The following is a 26142-nucleotide window of genomic DNA, read 5'->3' as shown; positions in this document are numbered from 1 at the left end:
ATTGAATTATATTTCTGTGCCTATGGAATATGAAATGTCGTTTTATATCTTTCAAAAATATGTATTTTAGGAAATAAATATTAATATTAAATAAATAAAAGATTGTGAAACAAATTCTGAAATAAATCAATGAATTTTTTCAAATACATGAATAATTTTTTTATATTTTTTAAAAATTTTTAAAATGATATTTTTCAGAGGACTTTATTAATTTCCTACTGTCCCATTTATTTGCCAACAATAGTGTTTATTTATTCATGAGTCTATTTTTGACCATGTGTAATGTATCGCTTGTCCAGCAGGGGGCGGCGCTCGGACATGTTCGCCTTTGATCGACCAACACTGAGTCACGCGAAGAAGACGTGGAGCCGACGAAGAAGAAGCAGCCGAGCGAAAGCAGGAATAACGGCCTGACGCAGTTAGTCGGTGCCTCTATGAATTAGCGGCGTATATCGTGAAGTAATGGTTAACTGTGCCGGACTTTGGATGCTGCCGGCCACAACTTCCACGCTGCTGTACAAGGTCGGTGTTTTGGGCGCAGATATCAGGTCGTAGCGAAGCGTCGCTGCCGCTGTTGGCTCACTCTGTGGTTTCAGTCCGTGAACAGGAATGCATCGGCCGCCGAGCCGCACTTCTGCTTAGCTTCCTCTACGATGAGCTCCATTTTCACGACGGAACAGCGCTGTGTGTAGTTTAAAGTCGTCTGAATTAGCTGAAGCCATGGCGAACGTCTTCCTGAAGACGTTTGTGCAGATGTGTAATTATCTCCAGGACCCCTGCCATGTCGCGAGGTTTCAACATTTCTGCGGCATTAAAGGAACATTCCCGGATAAAGCGACCAAGCCGGACAGCGGACGCCCGGAGCCGGACCGTCCCGGGCTGAGGAGGAGGCAGGAGGGACGGAGCTCAGATGTTAGCGTCGGCAACGGAGCCGCCGGGGATGCCGCCGCTCCGCAGGTTAACGGGATGCAGGGCGACGATGCCGGCAGTCCCGGTGCTCCATCAGCTGACTCGGACACCACCAGAGCGAAGCCCCTCCGGAGGAACTCCCTGACCGGGGACGTGGGTCAGGAGTTCCTGGTCCACAACAAGTTTCTCTTCTACCTGTTCACGTTCGGGACTGAGCTGGGCAACGAGATGTTCTTCATCGTCTTCTTCCCATTCCTCTTCTGGAACATCGACGCCCTGGTGAGCCGGAGACTCATCGTGGTCTGGGCCTGGAACCTGTTCGTGGGTCAGTCCACCAAGGACATGGTGCGCTGGTCCCGGCCGGCCTCCCCTCCGGTGGTGAAGGTGGAGGTCTTCTACAACTCCGAGTACAGCATGCCCTCCACCCACGCCATGACGGGCACGGCCATACCGTTCTGCCTCTTCATGCTGACCTACGGCCGGTGGCAGGTGAGCAGGTCTAATGAAGCATCAGACAAAGTGTGTAGACCTGGTCAGGCTGAGACCCCCAAGGGCCCCAAAGGCTCCAGGGTTATTGACTGGCAGTTGTGGTAATTTGATAAACTGATTATTTAGTTGAGGCCAATTATTTTAATAATCACTTTTCTGTTTAACTTTAAGCAGTAATGTTTAAAAGTTCACTGGCTCCAGATTCTTAAATGTGAATATTCCCTGCAACCCTTATAGATATTCCAATAAACTTCCACAATATAGACTTTTTTATGTACCCCAAACCTTCAAAAAAATTTATTTATAAGTATGCAAATGAGTGATGATCTCCTTAAACATGCACTCATTTGCACACATTTCCAAAACAGAAATCTGAACACTAAGTAAAGCGACGCTCAAACTTTTTGTTTAATTTAGTTGACATAATAAATTTGTCTTTTTTACAAAGGGGATCACTTTTTTGTGCTGCCATAAATCAGAAAATACTCTCAACAGCCAAAAAAAAACCCCCTATTTTGCCATGTTTTTAGAAATAAAATGTTCACTAAATCAGGCTGCAAATGTAAATGAACAAACCTCTCCGTAAAAACATTCAAACATAGAGATCAAATTAAAGAGTTGGGGTTTGTGGTTTAGCGTTTCAGAATAAACTGCCTTAAAAGACAAATGTTCTAATTGAAATCTACAGACACAAATATACAGCATGTTGTAAAATAAACTCCTAAACATGCATTTTAAACAAAATTGCTCAGTGCATGAAAAATCTATGTCATGTCTGGTTTTTACTTTGACATGATTACAGCCCACATGGTCAGAGTGTTAATGTGTGCCCTTAATCATTACACATTACACCTTAGGTTGGCACCGTCTGGTTTTTAGATTCATGAAGTGGCAACAGTCTCCTGAAAAAGATTTTGTGCTTAACTCTAGTCTAAAACATTGAATAGATTTAGGTTTGAAGTTTGCAGTCACCAGTTTGCAGCAGCTGAAGTTTACCCACGTTTGACCCACATTTAAACTGTCGCGTCAGTGGTTTTCATTCTTGTGCAACTTCTTCTTTGTGCGACAGTCAGGCTTTCGATGGCATCTCGTGATGATGCTCAATCACATGTTTTAGAAAAAAATATTCAAATCACAAATATTTTCCCCAAAATTGTTCAACCCCGTTTAATTCCACAAACTCACTGACATCCAGCCCAGCAGGGGAAGTTGGTGTTTGAGATGCTGAAACACAACAGGATACATAAAAGGAACGGAGGGTTATAGAGGTTGCACAGCTCATGTTTAGCCGCAGGGATCCGTACAGTGTTAGTCCATCCCTAAAGCAAAGGGGTCAGACTGTGACAAACTGCAGCCTGATACATCTAAAACACTATGATGCTACACCAAAGTTCCTGTTCACTGTGTTCCCTCAGATTTCAGTGATCTGGTCGTAGCAGACAGGATATGAACTCATGTTGATTAGCCACAGGGCAGATGGGCAGACGCACCAAGGTCGCCAACATTCAAGGGCCCCAACATTTTGTCTTTCAGTATCTGTTAAAGTAACAATCTGCATTTACATCCAGGGTACCTGACCTAATAATGTGAAGAAAGCCCGGCTTACAGTCTTTTCTCAGTGTCAGGGAGGGTCAGCAGGTCAGTCTGGCCAGAGGAATGAAAAAGCACAGACTACCTTTAAATCCTGCTTAATCCTGTGAGCCCAGGCTTTTATTGAAAAATATCAAAACCATCAAAGCATATCAGTTCAAGCTGACACTTGCAGCTGTTGCACCCGTACAAGACAGCATACATTCCTCAGTGTAAGTGGACTGACCGGGTTTGCCAGAGAGGCGCAGATAAACAAAGACTCGCTGTTCTGCATTGTCCGAGTGAGTTAAGGAAGTAGTGGCTTAGAGGTGGAGAAAGTTCTGAAGTTTTTCTGTTTAGCAATAAGAGAAAGTGAGTTGGGAAGGTCTCTCAAGGCAGTTCCACTGTTTTCCACCACGAGCTATTGCCTACATCACAAAGTAGGATGAAGATAAATGACAAAGACACTAAATCTAATGTTTTTTATGAATGAAACATCAGTGAAAATGAATAAAAAAAGTGTTATCAGTCTGTTGTATGTATAAATATTTACTCTGCCCTCCTTGGTGACTAAAGTAAGCCACATTTCATACACTTAGTGTGTGCCAGTTTCTTTACAAATTACAGATAATCATAAGCTGATAGTTGTATTTGATAGTGAAGCAGAGAAAAATTAAATACCCGTCTCTTCATAAATCGAGAGTAGAAACAACCTATTCTGGATTTGAGTGTTTTTTCTTTTTCTTTTTTTTTTAAATCTACAAATGTGCATAACAGAAGCAAAGTGTTTGATAAGGATCAATGGTCCTACGTGGTGCACATGCCGTGACATAACGACCTGATAAGGTAAATGATCAGCAGCCCAGAAGATAGATGAAGGCGCTAGCTGTTAAAGAAACGGTGATGTAGCCGGTGGCAGCGACAGATAACAGAACGGTCAGAGAGGGAGGATATGTCGTGTTTAACGGGGGAGAGAAAAAGCAGGGGAAGCGATGCGCCAAGAGCTTAGCACCAGGAAGAAAGAGCTGAGCATGTGAAATAGGTTTTCTGTTGTTTCTAGACACTTGCATAAAGGCTCTGAACCGAATTTAGGCAGCTGACTGAACTGGCTGAACTTTCTTAGTGTCATCAGGTTTCTTGCCGTGTCATGACTTTGAGACTAGAAGAACTGAAACTTTTCAGAAAAAGAGATTACGGAGGGTTAAACAAGATAAGATGTGGGTCATAAACCGCATTCAAGGCTGGTGGAAGATTCAAAGGGGCTTCTAGTGTGAAAAGACAGCGTTGTCGACCTGTGGCTGTGAGGATGGTGGTCGATCAATAAACAGATATTAATAGTTTACAGGAGATGAACCCTACAGACCTTGGTGACTCTGTGACCTTTCCTCCAGTGCTAAAATGAACCTGACTATTCTGGTTTTGAGGTAAATGTCTCAACAAGTATCGGATAGATCCCCATGAAACTTACCTCATGCATGTTCCCCTCAGGATAAACTATAATCAAATTTGCAAACCTGACTTTTCATCCAAAGCCAACATCAGACCACAGTGTTAAATTTCCCAGAACTAACATTCCCACAAGCTTCAGTTCAATTTTGTGCAGCGCCGCTCAGCAGAGCTCGAGGTTGTAATCATGGAAAGCATATCTGCTAAACAGTGTTGTCATAGTGGGTTGCTGATGTTTGCATTTAACTTGATGCACTGCGGTGCCAAAGTACAGACGGACAGCGCTCAGCGTAGCCGGTGGAGACTACGTTTGTTTTCACACAGTGACCTTTGCATGAATTCTTTCAAGGACAGCTATCGGCTAAATGTCTACTATCTGCCTCCTATCTGCTCTTCACAGGGGAGTTTGAAAGCTGTCATGTTCACTGACATTAAACTGTTCTGGTTGCTTTACATGAAACGATCATGCTTCTGTTAATGCCCTCTTGCTGCCTTGTGCTCACTCTCAGCAGGATGTTAGAAACATCTGGCAAAATGGCTGCTCTCGAGACGTTCTCTGTTCCCCGAAGCCGTAGTCTGGATGTTTGGAGAGTCCAGAGCCTTTCAGGCACCTTTCTGTTCACTTCTTAATGCAGCGTTCTTTATGTTCTCTCTTCTAGTACCCTTTCCTCTTCGGCTTCTCTGTGGCTCTCGGCTGGAGCGTCTTGGTCTGTGTAAGCCGAGTCTACATGGGGATGCATTCTGTTCTGGTAAGAAGATTCAATCATTCCAATCCAATAAATATTCCCTCACTGAGATATGAACTATAAGCTGACTGCTTGCTCCACCTGGACCTGTTCACTTCCTGTCACCCGCAGGCCTTTTGCCATTTATCCTATTGTCCAAACTCAACCAGTCTGGTGAAATGTTCTCGAGGAAACTTTGGAGGAGTAAAACGAATTGCCTTGAACTTCTGGTGTCGTTAATAATATATTTTATAATTTAATGTGCACCTCAAATACACCTGCTGTAGTTCCTTCTTTCATATGCTCAGGTTACGTCTCAGCCTCTGACATCACCTGCACATATTTCAGGTGTTTTCGGAGTGGACACATTCCTGTGAGAGGAGCTGTTAGACCAGTTGTTGAGATCCAGATTCTATCAGGACAGCGGTTAGCATTAAGAACAGGTTTCAGAAGTTTAATACAGAAGGAGCGGTTTCATTTTGTTTCACTTCCGCCTACCGATTACTAAACAAATGTCACTCAAGCTGGCTTCAAGTAATATTGAGGAAAGCGGGAAAGAGACGGTGCAGTTGTGATTACTTCATCTGTTTCTGCTGATAACATTTATCCACGATGAAGCAGCACAACTCTGCTGCTGCTGCCGGAGGACACGGTTGTAATATTACATGACCAGACAACACCGGAGACGTTCTGCTTATCTCGACGCATTACCGTTGGCTAAAGTGACTGTTCTCCTCCTTATAGCAACACTTCAGTGTGAGTGCAGAGCGCTGCGACTTCTCCCACACACTGAGTTTCACTTCCTTTAACGAACCCAGTAGCCTGTGAAACCACCTTCCTCATAGGGGACTGTGTCAACCTCACGTGTTAAAGAACATAGAAACTGTATGAAAGCCTGTTATTATTAAGAGTCGGTCTGTCTTGATAGACAGAGATGGGCAGCGGTGGTAAGTAAAAATACAACACTGTTGAAGTCTGCTTTAAAATATTACTTAAAGTATTTCTGTATAATCAGGAATATGTAGTATGATAATAAAAGGAAACGATCTCCAGTGGGTGATCAAATAATATTTATTGATAAAGCACATTTAAAACAACAGGAGTTGAACCAAAGTGCTCTACAATTATCAGCAGCAACCCAACAGACATAAACACAACGACTAAAAAGACAAATCTGAACAAAAACACACTAAAAGAAAGACACAACCCAATAGAAGATTAAATCAGGAGATGAGGTGGTCTTCAGCAGTGACTTTAAGGTTTCTACAGTCTCAGCCGGTCTTACATGAACTGCTGTATAATACTGTTTATCATTAATTATCACTCGGACATTAGTGCAAAAGCAGGAAGTAACTCCAAGCATGTGCCTGTCAAAGAATCTGAATTTTCTTAAAAAGCAAATTCCTATCGCTTGTTTATTGCTGTTTACGTCACCATCAATAGATTTTCTTGGTTCGGTATATTTCTTACTGTTTTTGAAATAGAAGAAATTGAGGGTGTAGTGTTTTTAATCTGCTGCTTTGTTTTGGATAAACCTAATTAAACTATCTCTTAGCTGTTTGTTGGATGGTCTCTTCCAGCCAGCTAACATTCACAATAAATGCAAAAGCTCCGGACTCTATGAAGACGATCAGTCATGAAAGAAATAATACACGACTGTTGTAGTTCTCATTTGACATATTACAATACTTGTGTAATGTAGTAAAGTACATAACTGACCCTTCTAACATGCTGATAGCACACAGAGGAACTTAAAATTTATGATTCCAGGAAAGTTGCATGTATGCAGGGCCAATAAACAAATGAAGCCAGCAGATAAGGTTAGATTAGAGCGACCTTGCAGCTTGTGACCCGTCACCGATATCACACGATGCTGTTTACGTTGTGCATCCTCCAATAGTAGCGCCTTCTCATTAGTCAGCAGATGGAGTGATTTTCTAGGAATTTTTTGTACCTCCTCAGAAAGCGGCCACTTAAGTGAGAGGTGATGTGTGGCGCCTCCCTCTGGGCAGGAAGCAGAACAGGTTTTTCCTTTTGTTTGTTTATCTGTTGATGTAGAAACTGTTGCTATAAGAGTTTGGACTTTGTGTGCTCCACTTTTAGTGCATTGAAAGCAATGTTGGAGAGTTTTATTTTAGATTAAAACATGCATCATCAGTCATAAATGCAGTAGCCTTCTTTCTCTTTACTCACTGCTACTCAAACTGGGTTTCAAAGCTTCTATACATCCATCCATTATCTACACACCGCTTGATCCTCACTGGGGTCGCAGGGGGCTGGAGTCTATCCCAGCTGACTCAGGGTGAAGGCAGGGGACACCTGGACAGGTAGATAAGATATGCCTTTATTTATCTGACACTGGAGAAATTCACAGTGTTGTCAGCAGCAGTACACACAGAAATACACACATACAAGAAGAACAATGTACATGTAAGAAATAGGGCAAACACAAGTATAAAAACACCCATAAAAAAGAGAATAGTGCAAGTATAGAATATAAGAATGGGGATATATGGAAAAGACATATTTATTTATATATATATATGAAAGCTATAGAAAATAAGGAATAATAATAATACTAAACAGCAGTGCAATTGCAAATATATAATAACCAGTGTTGAAAAATAAATATTTCTAAATAACCAGTCTATCACAGGGCTACACTTAGAGACAGGCAACTACTTACGGATAATTTAGAATCACCAGTTAACCTCAGCATGTTTCTGGACTGTGGGAGGAATCCGGAGAATCCAGAGAGAACCCACGCTGCACGGGGAGAACGTGGAGACTCCACGCAGAAAGATCCCTGGTGTCCTCACGCGAACCGGCGACCTTCTAGCTGTGAGGCGACGGTGATAACCACCTTGCAACCAGCTTTTATACATCTGGTTTAAAATGTGTTCTGTCCTTGTGTTGCAGGAGGTGATCACCGGCTTCCTGTACAGCCTCCTTATTCTTGCCTTTTTCCAGCCAATCCTGGACAAGATCGACACCTACTACATGATGGACCACTATGCTCCGCTCATGATCATCGTGTCACATGTGAGCCTGGGACTTGTGGCTTTCTCTCTGGATTCGTGGAGCACGTCTCGGGGCGACACGGCTCAGGCTCTGGGCACCGGGGCCGGAAGCGCTCTGGCCACCCACGCGAACTATCAGCTGGGGCTGCTGCTGGACCCGCCGCTGTCCTCGCTTCCGCTGACGTTACCCCCGCTCGGCATCGGGATGGTGCTGCGCTCCCTGCTGCGCTTCTTCATCGGAGTCGCCGTCATCCTCGTCACGAGAATGGTTATGAAAGCAGTGACTATCCCGTTCTTATGCCGACTGTTCGGGCTGCCCTCGGATGACGTGAGACAGGCGAGGCAGCACATGAAAGTGGAGTTGCCGTATCGTTACATCGTCTACAGTGTTGTGGGTTTTGTTTGTGTCAGCTTTGTGCCTCTCCTCTTTAGGATCTTCAACCTCGCCTAAGTGTTGTGTGCGAACCGTCACGTCCTGCTGACACGTAAGCCGACACGGTGAAAGCCAACAGCACTCGGAAACATGCTGCTTGTTTTGACACAAGGTACAGGCTGTGTTTCTGCATGATAGAAGCTGTTTTAAAGGATAAATCCGATGATATTATACATTTTTGCTGTCAGTGAATCCCATCAAAAGACCAAAACCAACAGTGAACTGATCCTCAGTATCGTCTGTGTTGCCAAAACCTGTTATAGCTTATTGAAGAAATATTTTTTTGACATAAATGAGCAGCACTGGGTGACATGTTTGTTTCTAATTTACTGGCCAAATCCCACATATGCAGTTTCGCTGCTATAAATAAATCACAGGTGTGTAGTTTGTGTTAATCTGTGGCTTTAAGCAACACACAGCACGTGCACTCTTTACATTAAGTGTTATAAAACCAACAGTGCCCACATGTTTTTGGAAAGTTTTTTGAATAAACAAATTAAAGTATTTATTAGTGTCCAGTTTTAAAGCTCTTACAGCTTAAAGCCGACAGCCACAAAGATTGAAAGTATGAAAACAGACGATCACGTTGTCGGTTTTGGTCTTTTCATGGGATTCGTTCACCGAATACGTCGATATCACCGGCCTTATCCTTTAAGTTCCACCTGTGGTCGACACATTTGAGTGTTAAACTGGAACTTTGCAGAGATACAAATCTGCCAGATGTACTGTATTGATGCTTGTATTCATCAATAAGGAGACTATTGTACATTTCCGTCGTTCATCAGAGTATACAGTCATATGTTAACGGGGAGTTACGCGCTCTAGAAATAAACCAAGTCTGAAGTCACCTCACTTCTCATCTGTTGCCGTGTTTAAGTCGAAAACAGCCTGGAAGCAATAAAAAGTACTGAAGGTATTTAAGTTGTCGGGGTAGTTAATGATCTTTATTTAAATACTGAAGGCTTCTCAGCTTTGAGCAGGTCTGTTTGTGTCACGGCTGTTTTTCTACATTACCATAGTCAGCATTATCTTGTCGCCTCTCTTTTGTATTTTTCTTGTGCCACAAAATTGTTTATTTGTAATTTTGGCCCAAATGTAAGTTAAGTGCTCTCCGAAATGGTCTTTGGAAGGTCGAGGATTAAGTAAAAGCAAGTATTTTTGATAAATTATTTTACCATTGTGACGAGCTGAATTGTTGCTCCAGACAAACGAGATCTGAATATATATTGTTCGTATTTTATTACTATGAATTGCAGAGACATTGCAGCGTTCCTCTAACGGTCTGTTAAAACCTGTCTGATTGTTGTAACTGTTTGCAATCTGTTGTATTCTTTTAAAAATGGTTAACTGAATTATTAAAGTTCGAGTATTAAGGCCCGACTAATGTATATCACCAGAACTTATAGGGCTATTTATAGGTCTGCTATTATCATCAATTATCCCATCTTTTTATTTTATTTTTTTTCCTGTTGTGCAAGAAATGTCCGCTGAAAACGTATGGAAACAAAAAAATAAAACATTAACAAAAGCGTTGCTCTATGGTTTTTGTAAGAGAAAATCACATGAGGGTCAATATTTCATAGCGTGTTGCTGTTGTGGGTGTTTGGATGTGGATTACATGTCATTTCAGGTACTTCTTAGCCTAATAAAAGTAAAGACAGTAAGAATATGAACATCTGTCCACATCTGTCAGCGGTAATACTCAATAATATCAATGCAAGAACATCACCAAGTATGTCTGACAAAAAAAAAAAGAATTTTTCCCTCATGGAAACGTCCTTTTGTGTCTCAACAGACTAAAACTCTGTAATAATAGTTTTAATAACAACTTCATTTGTTTAGCACCTACACATAATGCAACTAAATAAGATCCAAAACCTATAATATCACAAGATAAAGTAAATTTGTACAAGCCATATGATAAAAAATACATTCTTTTTTCATAACAGTAACTAACCGCATTGTGCAGCAAGTTGTTTTTATTATTTAACTCAGCAGTAGGAAATTACAACACCCCACAATAACAATACAGAATCAAGACCTCTGCTTAAGCAAAATGTAAATATGATCATCCCAAAGAAGGAGGTATTAATTGTTCTGTTAGACTCCAGTTAAACCTACATGTACCTGTTCAAGTATAGTAATAAAATAATATTAAATAAGTAATAACAAAAAGAAGAAAAGAACTGCCGTGATCAAACTGTTTAAATTTGGTTTTGATGTCTGATAAAGTCACATCATGACGAGTGTTTTCACAATAATTTGACTTTTTTTTTACAAGAATTTGCATTAAAAAAAATCCTCTTTCATGTTTAGCCCTGTTCAGGACTTTCATGTTTCCATACGTAGAAGGTCTATCAGGGTCCATTTGACCTCAAGAAAGAATATATGCAAAATATTTGTTGGTATTCATTGTAGACTTTTATACTATGTTCAATACATTTTCTGATAAGTTGATGTATTTTTGGTTCCAAGTGCACGACAAATGTCCCTCTTCTTATGTTTAAAAAAAATCTTCAAAAATAAAACAAAATAAAACAATACCTGTCACCTAAACCAAATAGCCTGGGGTCCAAAAAAACCCAACAGGGTCAAGTGAAAACAGATTTCTATAAAATAAAAAGTCAAATAATAAAAAATATAAATTGCAAAATAAAAAACTGTATTCACCAGCTATAAAGTGACCCGCCTAAGTTAACACAGATTTCGTACAGTTCGTTCAGAGATCATCTGAGTGCTGCCTGAAGTGATTGTAGCATAAAGACAACCTTATCTGAAAGGCACTGATGAATCAGTACTCACCACGGAGGCAAGAAAAAAAATTTTTGCTGAGACTTTTATTTTGAAAACGGAACTTTTATTTTTGGAGAAAACGTGCGTGACCGGAAAAGCCGCGAGTCTGCAGATTCTACTTTCACGGACCAAAACATTCAGCAGCAGCTGATGACAGCGGAGGCAGTGAGACAGGAGGACGTGCTGCCTTTATTCAACGTTTAATGAAGCTTTAAAGGAAGTTGTTGTTGTTTCAGACACGTTAGTTAAAAGTCGCGTCGACCTGCTTTTACTGAGTTTGTCAGTTAGCTTGACCTGCTGCATGAAGTTAGCTCACATGACATAAACATAAGGTTTCATTTGGAGGAAACGTCAGACTGTGCAGATGCCTCGTCTGGAGAAGAACAGCAGAGGGACCAAAAGGTAAAACTCACCTGCAGACAAACTCACCTGTAGCCTCCAGCACAGGGACACATCCACTGACTGCTAACAAGCTAACTAGCTGCTCTGTGCCTGAACAGATAAATGCTGAGGCTGCTCTTACATGTACTTAAATATTTGTTAAACCTTTGAATTTTGTATATTTATACATGAATATAACCAAAAACGTCACTTTTTAAAAATATACAGCCAATAAGAGTAGATTAGGAGAACCCACTTAGTCACACAAGTCAAAAATATTATCCTTTATTACATGTGTGTACATATGGATGTGTCAGTAGATGATGTTATGTTGGTGCTGCAGTATAAGGATGTATACTCATTTAAAATTTGATTCAGAAAAGTTTATTCAGGCTGTTTGAATGCATTAATGGTGATACTCATACCTTTTGTGGGCCAGAATTTTAAATCATTTTACTTGTACTTAATGCATTCTGTGACAGTCTGTAGTTGCTCTGACGCCACTTTGGTTCGTCTGTACTTCCTTCTTCTCTTCTAGAATAATTTAGGTCAGTGAATGTGTCAGAAATATTCTCTGCCACAGCATGAACACAGAAAGTAGGTTATACTAATATGCTTCACTCACTCCCCGTCGTTCTCTCCACAACTCAGGCTACGACTAGACTGGAAGTTTGTCCAGAGGTTCTGCAGCATCCAGAAGGTCCTGTTCCCGTCATGGTCCAGTCAGAGCGTCCTGATGTTTGGTACGCTGCTTGTCGTCACTCTGACAGGTAACGGTTACAAACACTTTTTGTGCAAGAGGGGAATTACGACAGAAAAAAAAGGAAATTAAATTGCTGCAATTAAGCTGGCTTTGAAAGGCTGAGCTTGGTGTCTCTGCTTCACTTCTTAGAGTTGCGTTTTTTCTTCTCACTGACCTTTAGCTCAAAGCCTGATTTCCTCGTTTGGTTTTTACAGGTCTCCGTTTGAACCGAATGTGCTAACACGTCTTTTTTTTTTTCCTGCCATCAGAGCAGCTGATCATTTACCAAGTGGGAGTCCTTCCCAGTCACTTCTACAATGTGCTGGCAGACAAAGACTACTCAGGCTTCAGGAATCTGGTGGGCACAGCCATGGCGCTCATTTTAGTCAACTCCACAGTAAGTTCATGTCACGAGTCGACCTGGCGCGGCAGCATTCGTCTGTCGCTTTAGGTCCTGATTTTACAACTTTGCTGTACGTGGAATTTGACCTTTCAACACGTTTTACTGTTCATTCAAGTCCTCATTGTAGTGGTCCTTAAACACTTGTCAGTCCTTCAGAATTTTCTATATTTCCAAAGAGTTTCATACAAGAACTAAAAGTAGATAAAAAGACCCAACTGAATCAGTCACACATCTGATATATTTACGTGTCTGTGAGTGGGAAAAGCATGCAAACCTGCAGGATTCACAACTAACCCAAAGGTGAAATTAGAGTCAAGCGTTTCCAATCAATGGGACGATAATCAGGAGTGTGTGGGTGCTCTGCTCTATTTAAAGAGCAGGGACCTTCACATGACATGTTTGAAGTGTATCACGGCACAAGCAAAGAAGAGTTCAGAGGACCTCAGGAAAACAGATGCTGTTGCTAATCAGGTGGGAAAAGACGACAGACTCATCTCTAAAGACTTTGGACTCCACCGGGAAATTTAAGACCTTCAAAACTTTACTTTATTCAACTTTAAATCACTAAATTTGTGAGGGCAAAATGGGAAAACAGTGCATGAGAGACAGTTAAGATACAGGTGCATGTCTCGTTGCATTAGTACATTCAATACAGTACTCAAAAAAGACAATTGAGACAACCAGCTAATCACAAACAGTGACAAAACTGAGTTTAGATAAGAGAACAGACGAAGGACAGAGATAAAAGCCAAGCTGAGTGACCACCTCAGAAGTGGTTGACAATAAAGATCAAGGTGTGAAGTGGTTATGAAAGGTCACCCAGGGTCACCCATGGTCACGAGTCCTCCTGCAGGAGAACATTCAACACCAGTAGTCTGTATGGAAAGACTGCAGAGAGGAAACCACTGCTCTCCAAAAGGGAACGTTGCTGCCCATCTGCACTTTGATAATGATCACGTGGACACGTCAGAGGGCTGCTGGACAGATCTTTTGTTGGTGGATGAGACAAAAATAGAGCTTTTTGGTTGAAACGAGAAGTGTTTGGAGAAAGGAGAACACTGCATTGTGAATTGTAAAAGTAAACATCAAGACATCTGTCTATCAAAGAGCGATTATAGAAAAATAAAGAGTAACGCTTTGGACCCTCATCCAATAGAAATGCAGTGGAAGGACCTGAAGTGAGCAGTTGAGGAAACCCACCAGCAAATTAGAGTTGAATCTGTCGTCTACAGAGAAACAGGTGAACATTTCCTTCAAGCTGAAAGCAAAGATTCACAAAGTTTTTTCCACTCACAGATACTCAACATTTGATCGTCATCTTCAATAAATAAATCAATGACTAAGTGTGGTTTGGTTCTCTTTTTCTACTTTGAGGACTTTGGTGAAAATCTGATCATGTTTAGGTCACGTTCATACAGAAATATAGCAAATTCTAAAGAGGTCACCAACTTTCAGACACTGCTCTACATCTGTTCTGTCATTTTCCTTTGTGTGCACCTCTGCTTCTGAACAGTCATCGATGAAAATATCGAACCTTTTTCAGACTGTGCTCACAGTTGCTTTTTACATAAGTTAAACAGAAATACATCCATCCATTGTCTATAGACCGCTTAGTGGCTCGGTGGTTAGCACCGTCGCCTCCCAGCTAGAAGGTCGCCGGTCCCAGTGAGGACACCCGGGATCTTTCTGCGTGGAGTCTCCATGTTCTCCCCGTGCAGCGTGGGTTCTCTCCGGGTTCTCCGGCTTCCTCCCACAGTCCAGAAACATGCTGAGGTTAATTGGTGATTCTAAATTGTCCGTAGGTGTGAATGTGAGTGTGCTTGGTTGTCTGTCTCTAAGTGTAGCCCTGTGATAGACTGGTTACCTGTCCAGGTGAACCTGCCTTCACCCTGAGTCAGCTGGGATAGACTCCAGCCCCCCATGACCCTCGTGAGGATTAAGGTGTAGAGATGATGGATGGATGTTTATTCATCACATCTTTTTAAAAAATCTCAGTTCCCTATAGGTGCTTGTTTGACTTTTTTTTGTTCATGCTGAATGTTAGAAGCAGTAAACAAGTTCTTAAACATTTGATTATAGTAAACACGGCATGTTCAGAAAGGTGACTTGTTTATTGCAGAACTCTGTTATGTTCTTATTATCATTAAGGCAATTAATTTATTGTATACATAAAATATATCTGTACTTATTTCGGGAAAATGCTGTATTATCAATCCGTACATTGTAGATCTGTGCAGACGTGCAATTAAACAAACAAAATCCAAAGACAGCTACATGAGTTCTCATATTTTACTGTGTGAGGTTTTCTTTTGGATTGCGGTTATAATCTGAGCCGCTTCATAAGGTCAGCCTGACATTTTCATTTTATGACCCTAAAACACTTGACCTGACCTGTCCCATGCTGTTGGATTTTAAACCTGCACAACGTGTCACAAAATGAAGAGTTTACTCTGAGGAACTAAACTTTCTACGTCCAGTTTGTTGCTTTTTAGATGAAAACCTGCAGCAGACGTGAGAGATCGTCTGTCGTCTGCATCTTTATTTTTCTCCCTCATTGTGTTCCTGTGTTTCTCTCTCACAGCTGAAAAGTGTCGACCAGTACATTTGCAATCACATGTACGTTAGCTGGAGGAGGACGCTGACTGAGAGCCTCCATTCGGCCTATTTCCAAGGCAGAGTCTACTACACGCTCAATGTGCTCAGAGAGGACATAGACAACCCGTAAGCACACGTGGTTTTCATATGTGTCGGCTTTTTGTCTTAATGTTGACTCAAGTGCAATTTTAATTTTTTAAATAAATGGATTTGTTTGTTGGACTGTCTGTGCAGAGACCAGCGGATCAGTCAGGATGCAGAGAGGCTGTGCAAGCAGATGAGCACGATGGCGAGCCGCCTGATTGTCTCTCCGTTTACTCTGACTTATTACACCTACCACTGCTTTCACAGGTCAGTCGGTTGTCTGGCAACATGCGCACACATCCCACTCTCACTGCACGAAAGACTGATGTTGAAGTCAGAGACATGCAGCACGTAGTACAATACTCTGACAAAATATCACGTCATTGCAGCCACATTTGTGCCTTAGAGAGTCAAAAATATCCATTCATCAGTTTTTAGTTGTTCCATGAGCTCTTTGTTTGTATGAGACAAAAGGGACCTCCTGGCTTTATAAAAGTCAGGAAAACAGGAAAAGCTCACAGTTCCCATGGGCCTGTCTGAACTCTGAAGGTCTGCTAGAGGCTAAAAGAAGTTCGCTGTTAGTTTTTGTTTCATTTTAGCTGCAGCAAAATGACACTTTCAGTATTTCTTTATATGCTTAGAGTTTATTGAAATTCATGTGCAGTGTTGTTTTAGTGTGTTTTAATTCCTTACACTTGTGTTTGAGAGGAGATGATTAAACAAAGTGGCTTTGCTTTGCAGCACCGGCTGGGTCGGTCCTGCGAGCATCTTCGGTTATTTTGTGGTCGGGACCATCGCCAATAAAATCCTCATGGGGCCGATTGTGTCAACTCTGTTTGAGCAAGAAAAGCTGGAGGGAGACTTCAGGTGAGTTCAGCGCATGTCCATCCTGTGTCAGGTGACAGAAACACACAAGTGTCACACAGAATGAGACGGACTGCTTTACGTGGCCGGCCCGCTTGCTCTGCTTGAACTTTAACTGAGTGTTTAGGTGTTTTTTTTTCCGGCTTTATTGGTTATAAATCTTTCCAGTGTTTACTGTCAAGGAAACCGGCCCTTTGTTAAGAGGAAGTGTCTGGAGACTTTGGCGCAATGCCTTTTGCCTTCTAAATGACACAGGATGTGCGTCAGCTCGCAATTTAGTCATTTCCTGGAGAAGAATCTGTCGAAACACTGTTGGTTGTGTTAAGGGGGGAAACGTTTTAAAGAAGTTTGAGTTTAAATTTTGCACTGTTTGAGAGTGAAAACGCATTTTAATAGAAATATGTTTGTTTTTTTTACATTCAGATTCAAACACATGCAAATCCGTGTCAATGCAGAGTCTGCAGCCTTTTACAGGTGAGGCACAAGATGTACTGTGTGGACGTGGTTGAGTTTTTCTCATTCATTTTACAGTATCTTGTGCTGGTTTGATGTAAGCAGGAGTCGCTGCACAGGTGGAGGTTTTGTAGATGGTGCTAGAAAGTTAAATCACAATAGAAAGCAGGTTGGAAAAACACAACTGTCTGTGCTTTTAGAGCTGGTAAAGTGGAGCACATGAGGACGGACAGACGACTGCAGGCTCTGCTGCAGACTCAGAAAAGTCTCATAAACAAGGAGCTGTGGCTTTACAGTAAGAAAACTCAGCATGCATGCAGACTTACTCGCTGATATCGAACACTGCTCATTCTGCTTCACAAAACCTTTGACTGCTTCTTTCTTAGTTGGTGTGAACACCTTCGACTACCTCGGAGGTTTCCTCAGCTACGTCATAATCGCCATCCCCATCTTCACCGGTGTTTACGACGGTCTGACTCCCGGTGAACTCAGTGCACTCATCAGTAAGGTAGGCAGGATTTTTTTTCCCTTACCGACTGCACTACACCTCTTGACAAACTGAGAGCTAATCTTTGAAGTGTTTGTGTATCTCTTTGTCCCGTAATGCATTTAGTTGCGCAGCAGTCAGACAAAATAGACACAAACTTAGAAAATGAAAATATAAATTATATGTAATGTTTTCTTTATTGGTTGTATAGCATGTGCTTATGTTTTCCGCTCAAGAGTTTAGCTGAAAGATGAAATCTGTCACAGAATAGCTGCCTAAATTAGAATAGTTGTTCCTACTTTAACCACTAGGTGGCACCAAAAGCCTTTTTTTTCTTCTTCTGACAAACACTTCAGCTCCATTCATGTGGAGTTCAGATGCCTATTGTTTGACAGATACTTCACCTCTTAAGATCTTCTGAAGCGTTATTGGAGCTTCACACAATCACATGTGGACGAGTGTATTTAGTATTGAATTCATGTCCGTTGCGGTCTGTCTTGTTCTGCATTCTCTTTTATTTTAAAACGATCTCGTCTCTTATTTACTCTCTGCTCGGGTTTCTCCCTCTCCTTGTTCATATTCAGAATGCCTTTGTGTGCATCTACTTGATAAATGGCTTCACGCAGCTAATAGACCTGTCAACGACTCTGTCAGATGTGGCCGGATACACCCACAGGTATCTGGCTGCATACTTAAATTCACCTCCTGGAGGACAAATGATGACAGCAGGGTTTGTGCATGCCGTCCACCTTTCTATCACTCGATCTGTGTGTGTGTGTGTTGTGGTCAGGATCGGGGAGCTGAGGGAGGTGATGGATGACATCCTACGCAAGCAGTGCGACTACGACCCTGCGTCAGGGGAAAGCTACGACTTTGACAGGTTTGTGCGAGCATCAATCTCCGCTGCAGAAAAACGTACAGTGAGGCTGATTTAAGAAACAGGCTGCATGTTAAGAGAATTCATTAAATCACATTCAGCGTAAAGAAATAAGAACGAGACAGCAAAGAGCAAGAAGATGGTAAATGAGGATGTTTGTACCAAAGTCCTACTTAATGTCTATTATCTGTCCACACAGCGACTTCAACGTCCACGGAGGCCCGGCGGACACTGCCTTCATCCTGGACAGCCTTTCGTACAAATCTCCTTACTCGGATCAGCTGCTGGTGGAAGACCTGAGTCTGAAAATCAGTCAGGGAACTCACCTCCTGGTGGTCGGGAACACAGGCACCGGCAAGACGTCGCTGCTGAGGGTCCTCAACCGTCTGTGGGAGGCAGACAGCGGTGAGACAGCAGCAGGACTGATGCTGTTTTATTCACTGTGTTCTGTTTAATATGAGCGCACAAACAACAGGTCAGGCTTAATCAAACAGCGGAGAGGCTCCTCACAAATGTGGGGAGTAAAAGTAACTCCTGGCAAAAAAAATGAGAATTTACTGTAAAAGTAAAAAACATATTTAAAGGAGAAAGAAAATGTGTGTCCGCATTATGCAAACTACCAATTTATAATAATAATAATTTAAAAAGATAAAAGGCCCAAACACTGTGAGTTTCCTTTAAGGATATTTTATTGTGTAATGAACACAAATAACTTTTAACATTCCTTGTAGCTGATCCCGTAACAAGCTAATCTTGTGTGTAATGTTTTGCTTCTTCTATTTTGTTTAGTTAAGTACAAATTTGCTTCACAGCCTACACCACAAACACAAAAGAAAACACAAATATCTCTCAGCATTGCACAAACACACGTGAACATACTGGCCCAAGACAGGTTAAAGTGTTTTCTGGGTTTTCTGAGGGTCACAAGTTCAGAATATAACACTCCTGCTGGGGTGAGGTTTCCTTGACGCAGTTCCTAAGAAATTTGTAGCTTTTGTTCCGTCGGTTTTCTTATAAGAAGAGGTTTGAGTAAAGATCTTTAACCCTAGCCCTAGTGTTACTCTGTTTTCCATGCAGAAAGATCAGAAAACAAATTTTATCTATAAGGCAAAATAAAGAAAAATGACATTTTGTGCATCTTCTTCTCAGGTTTTGTCCAGATGACCACGTGTTTCGGACCCAGAGGAACCCTCTTCCTGCCTCAGAAGCCCTACCTGACTGATGGCACGCTGCGTGAACAGGTTCCTTTTATGCCGTTTTGTGCCTACAGCTTTTCAAATAATACAGCTTGTGCTATCCTTATGACGAGTGCTAAAATCTGCCACAACATAAAAGACAAACTGAGGATTTACTGGAACTTTTCTTTCCAACAGGTGATCTACCCACTGAAGGATATTTACCCTGAATCAGGTATTTATTCTGACCAAACTGTACAACGATGTATATTATAATCAGTTGTTCTGACATTAAAGCGTACTGGATATGTCATGATGAGTTCAGCCGTTGTTTTGTATGATATATATTTTTGCACTTCTGGGTTAATTTGAGAATATTTACATTTAATCTTGGGTGTCGGTGCCGCCTCATAAAATCCCTAAAATATTGAATAATTTGAGGGACTGATATTCATAATGCGAGTCTCCTTTCTCAGGGTCAGTGGATGATGACAGAATTATACATTTCCTGGAGCTAGCCGGAGTGGTGGGTAACTCAATCATGCAGCAATATGCTTTAAAATATAACCTTCACTATGAATTGTTTATTCACCTTGAACGTGTTTTTGACTCAAACGTGACGTGTGCGCTCTCAGTCCAGTATCCTGAAGCGGACCGGCGGCCTGGATGACAAGGTGGACTGGAACTGGTGAGAGCAAGTTGTTGTTGTTGTTGTGCACTTTCCGTGACTTCTTCAGACTGGTGCAGCATCTTGATTTTCTTGCAGGTACGACGTTCTGTCTCCGGGTGAAATGCAGCGTCTCTGCTTTGCACGGCTCTTCTACCTGCAGCCCAAATATGCAGGTGTGTTCTTTTGACTGTCTGTTATGAGCAGGGAAACTTTAAATGGTTTTGATTAGAAGATTTCGTCTTATGGCCTACGGCTGTCTGTTTTATTTTATATTTTAGTCTTAGATGAGGCCACCAGCGCTTTGACCGAGGAGGCGGAGGCACAGCTGTATCGAACCTGTAAACAGCTGGGCATGACGCTGGTCAGTCTGGGACACCGTAGCAGCCTGGAGAAGGTAAGACTAAACCCAGAAAGCCTCCTTAGAAAGAAAGGGATTGCTTGGTTTCAATGTCTGCTCATCAACACATGTAGCTACTAGAGCAGAGGTTTGGAGGAAGTATGCTTGACGTGCTCCCTACAGCTGAACTAAACACCAGGAACTGATGGATTAGATTCTACAGAGTCTCTATTACTTCTATTAAACAGATCATTAATGTTGATCAGTGATAAGGTTTGGTATTTCTATTCCCCATAAACACTTACCTCCTCTTGCTTTTTTCCCTGAATCTGATCAAATCTACAGAGAATATTAACTCTCACCTTTCTGTCTTTGGCAGTATCACGACGTCCAGCTGAAGCTGTGCGGGGAAGGCCGGTGGGAGTTAACCAGGTTAAAAGGAGCCAGCGGGAGCCTCAGTCTCAAAGACGACGACCACTGATCTGTCCACTGTCTTCTCTTTGAAGCATCAATGTTCATGTTCCTTAATCCACCAGCATTCAAGTGCTCTTCAACAAGGTACTTTTAAGCCAAGTTGCACAGTTAAAGGCAGAAGTACACATGCAGTTTTGTATGTATTTATTAGTCTAAAGGCAGTTTGAGATATAAACATTTATATCTATCGTTCTTGATTTTAAAAAACAGGCAGGAATGCAACATTTTTCCTAAGAAGTTCATGATCTGGAGGAAGCTTTGTGGGTCAGAAACCAACCAAAATGTTGTGTTGTGACAAAAATCAGGAAAGAAAAAACTCTTTTCTGTGATTCTTGTGTGCTTTTATGAGATTGCAGGTCACTGTAATATGTTTACAGTCACAATGTGGCATTATAACACACAATGTTCTTTATGATAAGCCCTTGAGTGGGGCACATCTGTGGCAATACAAACAGTTGTAAAGAGTTGTTGATTTCATAAAAAAATTCTACAATAAAATTTGGTCTTAAAAATCATCTTTGGAAGTGAGGCACGAGGGTGGTTCATTGAAACACAGAGAGCAACGTGCAAGCATGACGTCCACGCTCCTCCGTAGATATGAATGTTTTTAGACACGTCATTTACTCCGGAGCTCACGGTGTCCTTCAATAATCTCCTGAACTGCTGCCGGATCGTCCAGCGTGCTGAGGTCTCCCAGGCTGTCCAGGTCCAGCTCCACCACTTTGCGTAGAACCCGTCGCATGATCTTCCCCGAGCGTGTTTTTGGCAGCCGCTGGACAAACTGTGAAAAAATGACCACGTTAAGTCAGTCTAAAAGTCAGTTTGCCAATTTTAACAATTTCCCTGAGTTTTACACTGAAGGGATCGATAAAGTTTTATTCTATTCTATTGTATTCTAAAGTTAGAGCACAGATTTACCTGGATGAAGTCCGGACAAGCGTACTTTGCAATTTTTTCAGCGACGACGTTGTTTAGCTGCCTGGACAAGTCTGCCTCTCCGATATCTGCGTTCTTTTTAAGCACCACGAAGGCGTAAACACCTGGAAATGCGAAAGAGGTCGAAGTTTATTCATTTTTGTAAACTGCAAAGTGTGGAAAACGCATTTTACACAAACAAATGCGTTGCTTACCTTGTCCTTTGATGTCGTGCGAGTATCCTATGACGGCAGATTCGGCTATTGCAGGACACTGATTCTGTCACAGAAATCATAGTCAGGATCAAATGTACGCTCTACGGTTTAATCTTGGATCAAAAACATACATGATTCTTTGATTATTTGTGTTGGAAAAAAGCAGTGAAGCAGAAATTACATCAATACTTTTCAGAGATCTCATCCTGTAGTACCTTTATTCATGATTTTATTGCAATACTTCTTTTGGGAAATGGTTTTACATCAAGCTATATGAAAGAAGTATGTTTTTTTTTTGTTTAGCAACACTTTGGTTCAGAAAAAATATCTCACTGAGATCTCACTGTCCTTCAAGGGCCTGTAACTGTGAAAATATTCATCGTATGAAGGTAAAACTTTGCATGGCTTCATTAAATCTACTAAAGTTACTGCAGATAAAACATCAGGAGCGAGGATCTGATTGATTTGTCGTGGACGGACCCGTGAGAGAAGACTGAAACGATGTAAACTTTCTGGCTCAGATGGACGATTATCTTCTAATGCTGCTTAGAAATGTGTGACTGAAGTGTGACGTCTCTTTTCAAACTCGGGTCTCGCTTCTGACTCGCCGAACCTTCCTCGCCATCATCATCTCCCTGATTCTCTCCGCCACGATTGGCCACTCCGCCAATCACTCAGATGCATTGCGATGAAAGTTAATGTGGACATTGTTGGATTTTTATCATGACTTTTGATCTCATGTTACCAAAAAGTCTAATTTTCCACTTCCAGCTTGTCAAGACAGAAAACACTGTAAGTAAAGAGGGTTTGTACTCTTCTTTCTCTCCTCGTCAGTGGTTCAAACGAGTGAACTATTAGCTTTACTGCAGAATATCCTCACAATACTGTTCAGCTTCATCTTTTGCCATTTAGTTTTAACCCTTTATAGGCCCCTCCTTTGAATCCTTGGAAAATGAAAATGTCAAGCCTAGTCTGTTACTGAAGGATATTTCAAGATATTTTTACTTTTGTGACTTTAGAATAAATAAATATTGCAAATCAAGGTTAATGAGGTTACCATATATGGTAACTTGCTGGTTAAAAGTAACAAAAATGTAACAAACTGCAAAAAACAATTATTTAGAAACATTTTCGTTTGAGGTAATGATAATTACACAACCAGTAGCAAAGCATTTATAAAGCTCATCCAGTATAATTTGTCTTTGGGTAGTTTATTGGCACTAATCTCAAAAAATAAATCAGAGTGGAGTTCAATGCAAACCAGTAACAAAGCGTTTATAAAGTGCCTGGAACATTTATTTAGTGACTTTTTTCGTGAGGTAGTGATGTTTACACTAATATTAAAACTAAATCAAAGTGCACGTGGTCCTAAAACCTCAAGGAGACGCACCGGGCGGACATGTTGAACGTCCAAGGAAGTTACCAAACATGGTCACTTGCCCCATTAAGGGTTAAGTAACTTCCTTCCTGAGCCAACTTTCCCCCCAAACCAATCCAGTGACACAGTCTGAGCTGCAGCAGTGCCACAGCAGCTAGCCAGAGGGAAAGCCCAAGTTAGATAATAAATCTGTCGCAATTTAACGTGTAGTTTTTCTCACAATAAGTTCATTTAATTCCTTACAAAACTTGTCAAAACAGACTGTTTCATGCCCGTTTAAAACTCCAGTGCACTTAACTAGAACATATAAGTTGTCATGATATCATAAATGTGTATAATTAATGTTTATCAAATTCAGCTTGACTTGTCTTAATCGAGTGATGCGTATGTGCTCCTCTGCCTGGCTTGAGCCTTTTAGTGCAACAAGCTTTGCGACTGGCCGATCTTACCACTGCATCCTCGATCTCCGCCGTCCCGATCCGGTGGCCGCTCACGTTAATGACGTCATCAAGGCGGCCGGTGATCTGGTAGTAACCGTCCACGGAGCGATAGGCGCCGTCGCCGGTGAAGAAGTAACCTGCAGCACGACAACAAACACAGAGGCGTAAAAACAAAGATTAAAAAAAAAAAAAAAAACACACAAAACATGTGCTGCTTGTCCCTGAACACATCACGCCGTACCAGGATAAGGCTGACAATAGGTCTCGATGAATCTCTGGTGGTTGTTGTGAATCGTTCGGGCCATTCCAGGCCAAGGCTGAGCCAGACACAGAGCTCCCGATGTGTTGTTTCCAGTCAGCACTTTGCCCTGGAGAAGCAAAAAACAGTGACGGACCCAGAGAACAGAAACATAATGATAGCTGAGTGATTGTTAAAGTAATTAACAGTGAACAACAAACACAGGAATATATCTCATTATATTATTATTATATCGCATTATTGACTCACTGGCACCAAATATCAGTGTTGTTCTTTAAACACACAGATGGTTTAAATAGATATCACGACTGATTTGACTTAAAGGTCACTAGTTCAAGTTTAACTAAACTGCAGTAAATAATTAACTGAATAACACTAATGACATTGAATAATCGTGATAACGCGCACAATGTAGTGAATAAATACACAAGTCATGATTATTTTTCTGTTCCCTAAGCAGTCAGAATGCTGAACTACTGATCCAGATGTGCAAACACTTCTTTATTTAATTGCTTTTAGTTTCTGGATCCTGAAGAAACGTTCTCTCATCTTGTTTGTACTACTATTGTATGTGCAGCAAAATGACAATAAACCTGATTTGATTAGGAATATTTTTTCCTCTTTAGATACCCAGACTGTTGGTTACATGTCGAGCATCACAGAACTAAAGATTATCACGAGTTACTCAGTATGTGTTTCCGTATAACCGTATGCAGTGAATTTGAAGTGAAATTTTGAAATGAATTAGGCCAGTTTCAAACAACCGGCTTGGAATTAAAAAGAAATCTTTAGGGATTGTTTTTTTTTTTTAAATGGCTGTAATTATTGTTTCATGTCAGCTGGTTTCAGACTTGAGACGAAGACAACGAAAGAAGATTAAACAGCTGATCAGTTATATGACTTAAATGTTTACAGAAAAGGTGTTTCCATCTCACATTATACGCATTTACTCTTCGAAAAGAAAGTCCAAAATTATGGCAGGTTTATCTAATTTTACTGTTTCCTTTAGCTTTTTCTAATGCAGTACTTCAGACTGTGATCCCCACCCTGAATAATTAGTACTATTGTGTACATGCTATTTGTCATTGTATGATCTGTGCATACTTAATAACAATAACATAACACTTGTAAAACATTCTTAAAGGCACAGCTTTGGAAATGCCACACTAAACCCCCGTGAATGCTTTTATTTGTGTGCGTTTCGGTTGCGAGGGAGAGATCGGCTCAGAGACACCACTCCAACTGTCTGCGCAATCTGTGCCCTGCGAAAGCAGCCTCGATAGCCGCAAAACAGTGTGACAGATTTTTAATAGGGAGTTTGGCACGCAGGGAGCGGGACTGATGGCTGGGAGCAGGGTGGGTATCAAAAGTGACACAGCTGGTGGCTGTTTTATAATCCTAATCTGACCCTCTCCTCCAGGCTGCTCTCAGCCGTCCATTTGCCGACGTGGCACGCTACGCTCACGCACACATCCACGGGCGACCGCACCTCAGAGTCCATGAGCACCGGCTTAATGCCAAAGAAGGGTCTCATGGCCATTCCTGGGACAATCTCTGCGTCTGGGTCGGACGGCCTCGGAGCGATGCAGATACCGCCTGTCTCTGGGAACACAGAGAGCACATTCATTAGAGGATAAAGGTGACGTTGTTTTGGAGGTTTTGTGTTGTAAACATCTACTAGAAAGACTCAACCCAATAATATGTTGTACACTTTTGGTTTATCTTCCCTGTGCGAAGCAAAAATCTTAAAAACAAAGGCTACACAACTGCCTGAAAAGCTGGGAACTATAATTTTAAACAGTGCTACATTAACAGCTGTAAAAATAGAATTTCTTAGAGGCTGTTTTTAACTGAGGATGAATACAGGGCTTATGTAGGTCCGACCAGGACTGTTTTTAGCTTTCAAACACTCATAAATACACACTAAATCTGCATCACATTCCATATATATGCATCCTAATGTATCCTAATGTAAGATATTTAGCTGCATTGTTAACATCAAAATCAAA

At 41.4% G+C, this 26142-nt stretch overlaps 3 protein-coding genes across 3 annotated transcripts; 2 read left to right on the top strand and 1 right to left on the bottom strand.

The window, feature by feature from the left end:
- Nucleotides 1-378: 378 nt before the first annotated feature.
- On the top strand, nucleotides 379-10119 carry LOC103364974 (sphingosine-1-phosphate phosphatase 1-like). The gene is made up of 3 exons (XM_008292280.1): nucleotides 379-1398; nucleotides 5073-5162; nucleotides 8058-10119. Exons 1-3 carry the CDS (start codon nucleotides 721-723, stop codon nucleotides 8607-8609), a joined length of 1320 nt encoding a protein of 439 aa, XP_008290502.1. The 5' UTR covers nucleotides 379-720; the 3' UTR covers nucleotides 8610-10119.
- Nucleotides 10120-11516: 1397 nt separating this feature from the next.
- Nucleotides 11517-21441, top strand: abcd4 (ATP-binding cassette, sub-family D (ALD), member 4). The gene is made up of 19 exons (XM_008292277.1): nucleotides 11517-11786; nucleotides 12417-12535; nucleotides 12777-12904; nucleotides 15492-15631; nucleotides 15740-15856; nucleotides 16331-16456; nucleotides 16877-16927; nucleotides 17107-17201; nucleotides 17293-17414; nucleotides 17978-18069; nucleotides 18184-18273; nucleotides 18470-18675; nucleotides 19420-19511; nucleotides 19644-19680; nucleotides 19922-19971; nucleotides 20081-20133; nucleotides 20212-20288; nucleotides 20394-20509; nucleotides 20832-21441. The coding sequence occupies exons 1-19, from the start codon at nucleotides 11749-11751 to the stop codon at nucleotides 20931-20933; spliced, it is 1851 nt and encodes a 616-aa protein (XP_008290499.1). The 5' UTR covers nucleotides 11517-11748; the 3' UTR covers nucleotides 20934-21441.
- On the bottom strand, nucleotides 21056-25837 carry LOC103364973 (acetyl-coenzyme A synthetase 2-like, mitochondrial). Its single transcript, XM_008292278.1, has 6 exons — nucleotides 25623-25837; nucleotides 24116-24242; nucleotides 23884-24011; nucleotides 22057-22120; nucleotides 21845-21966; nucleotides 21056-21707 (listed from the first exon to the last, which is right to left on the bottom strand). Exons 1-6 carry the CDS (start codon nucleotides 25758-25760, stop codon nucleotides 21543-21545), a joined length of 744 nt encoding a protein of 247 aa, XP_008290500.1. The 5' UTR covers nucleotides 25761-25837; the 3' UTR covers nucleotides 21056-21542.
- Nucleotides 25838-26142: the final 305 nt, after the last annotated feature.

Source organism: Stegastes partitus, unplaced genomic scaffold, assembly GCF_000690725.1.
Source record: "Stegastes partitus isolate 25-593 unplaced genomic scaffold, Stegastes_partitus-1.0.2 Scaffold799, whole genome shotgun sequence".
Classification (NCBI taxonomy): Eukaryota; Metazoa; Chordata; class Actinopteri; family Pomacentridae; genus Stegastes; species Stegastes partitus.
The sequence above is the reverse complement of the archived record's forward strand: the minus strand, read 5'-3'. Positions and strand labels throughout refer to the sequence as shown.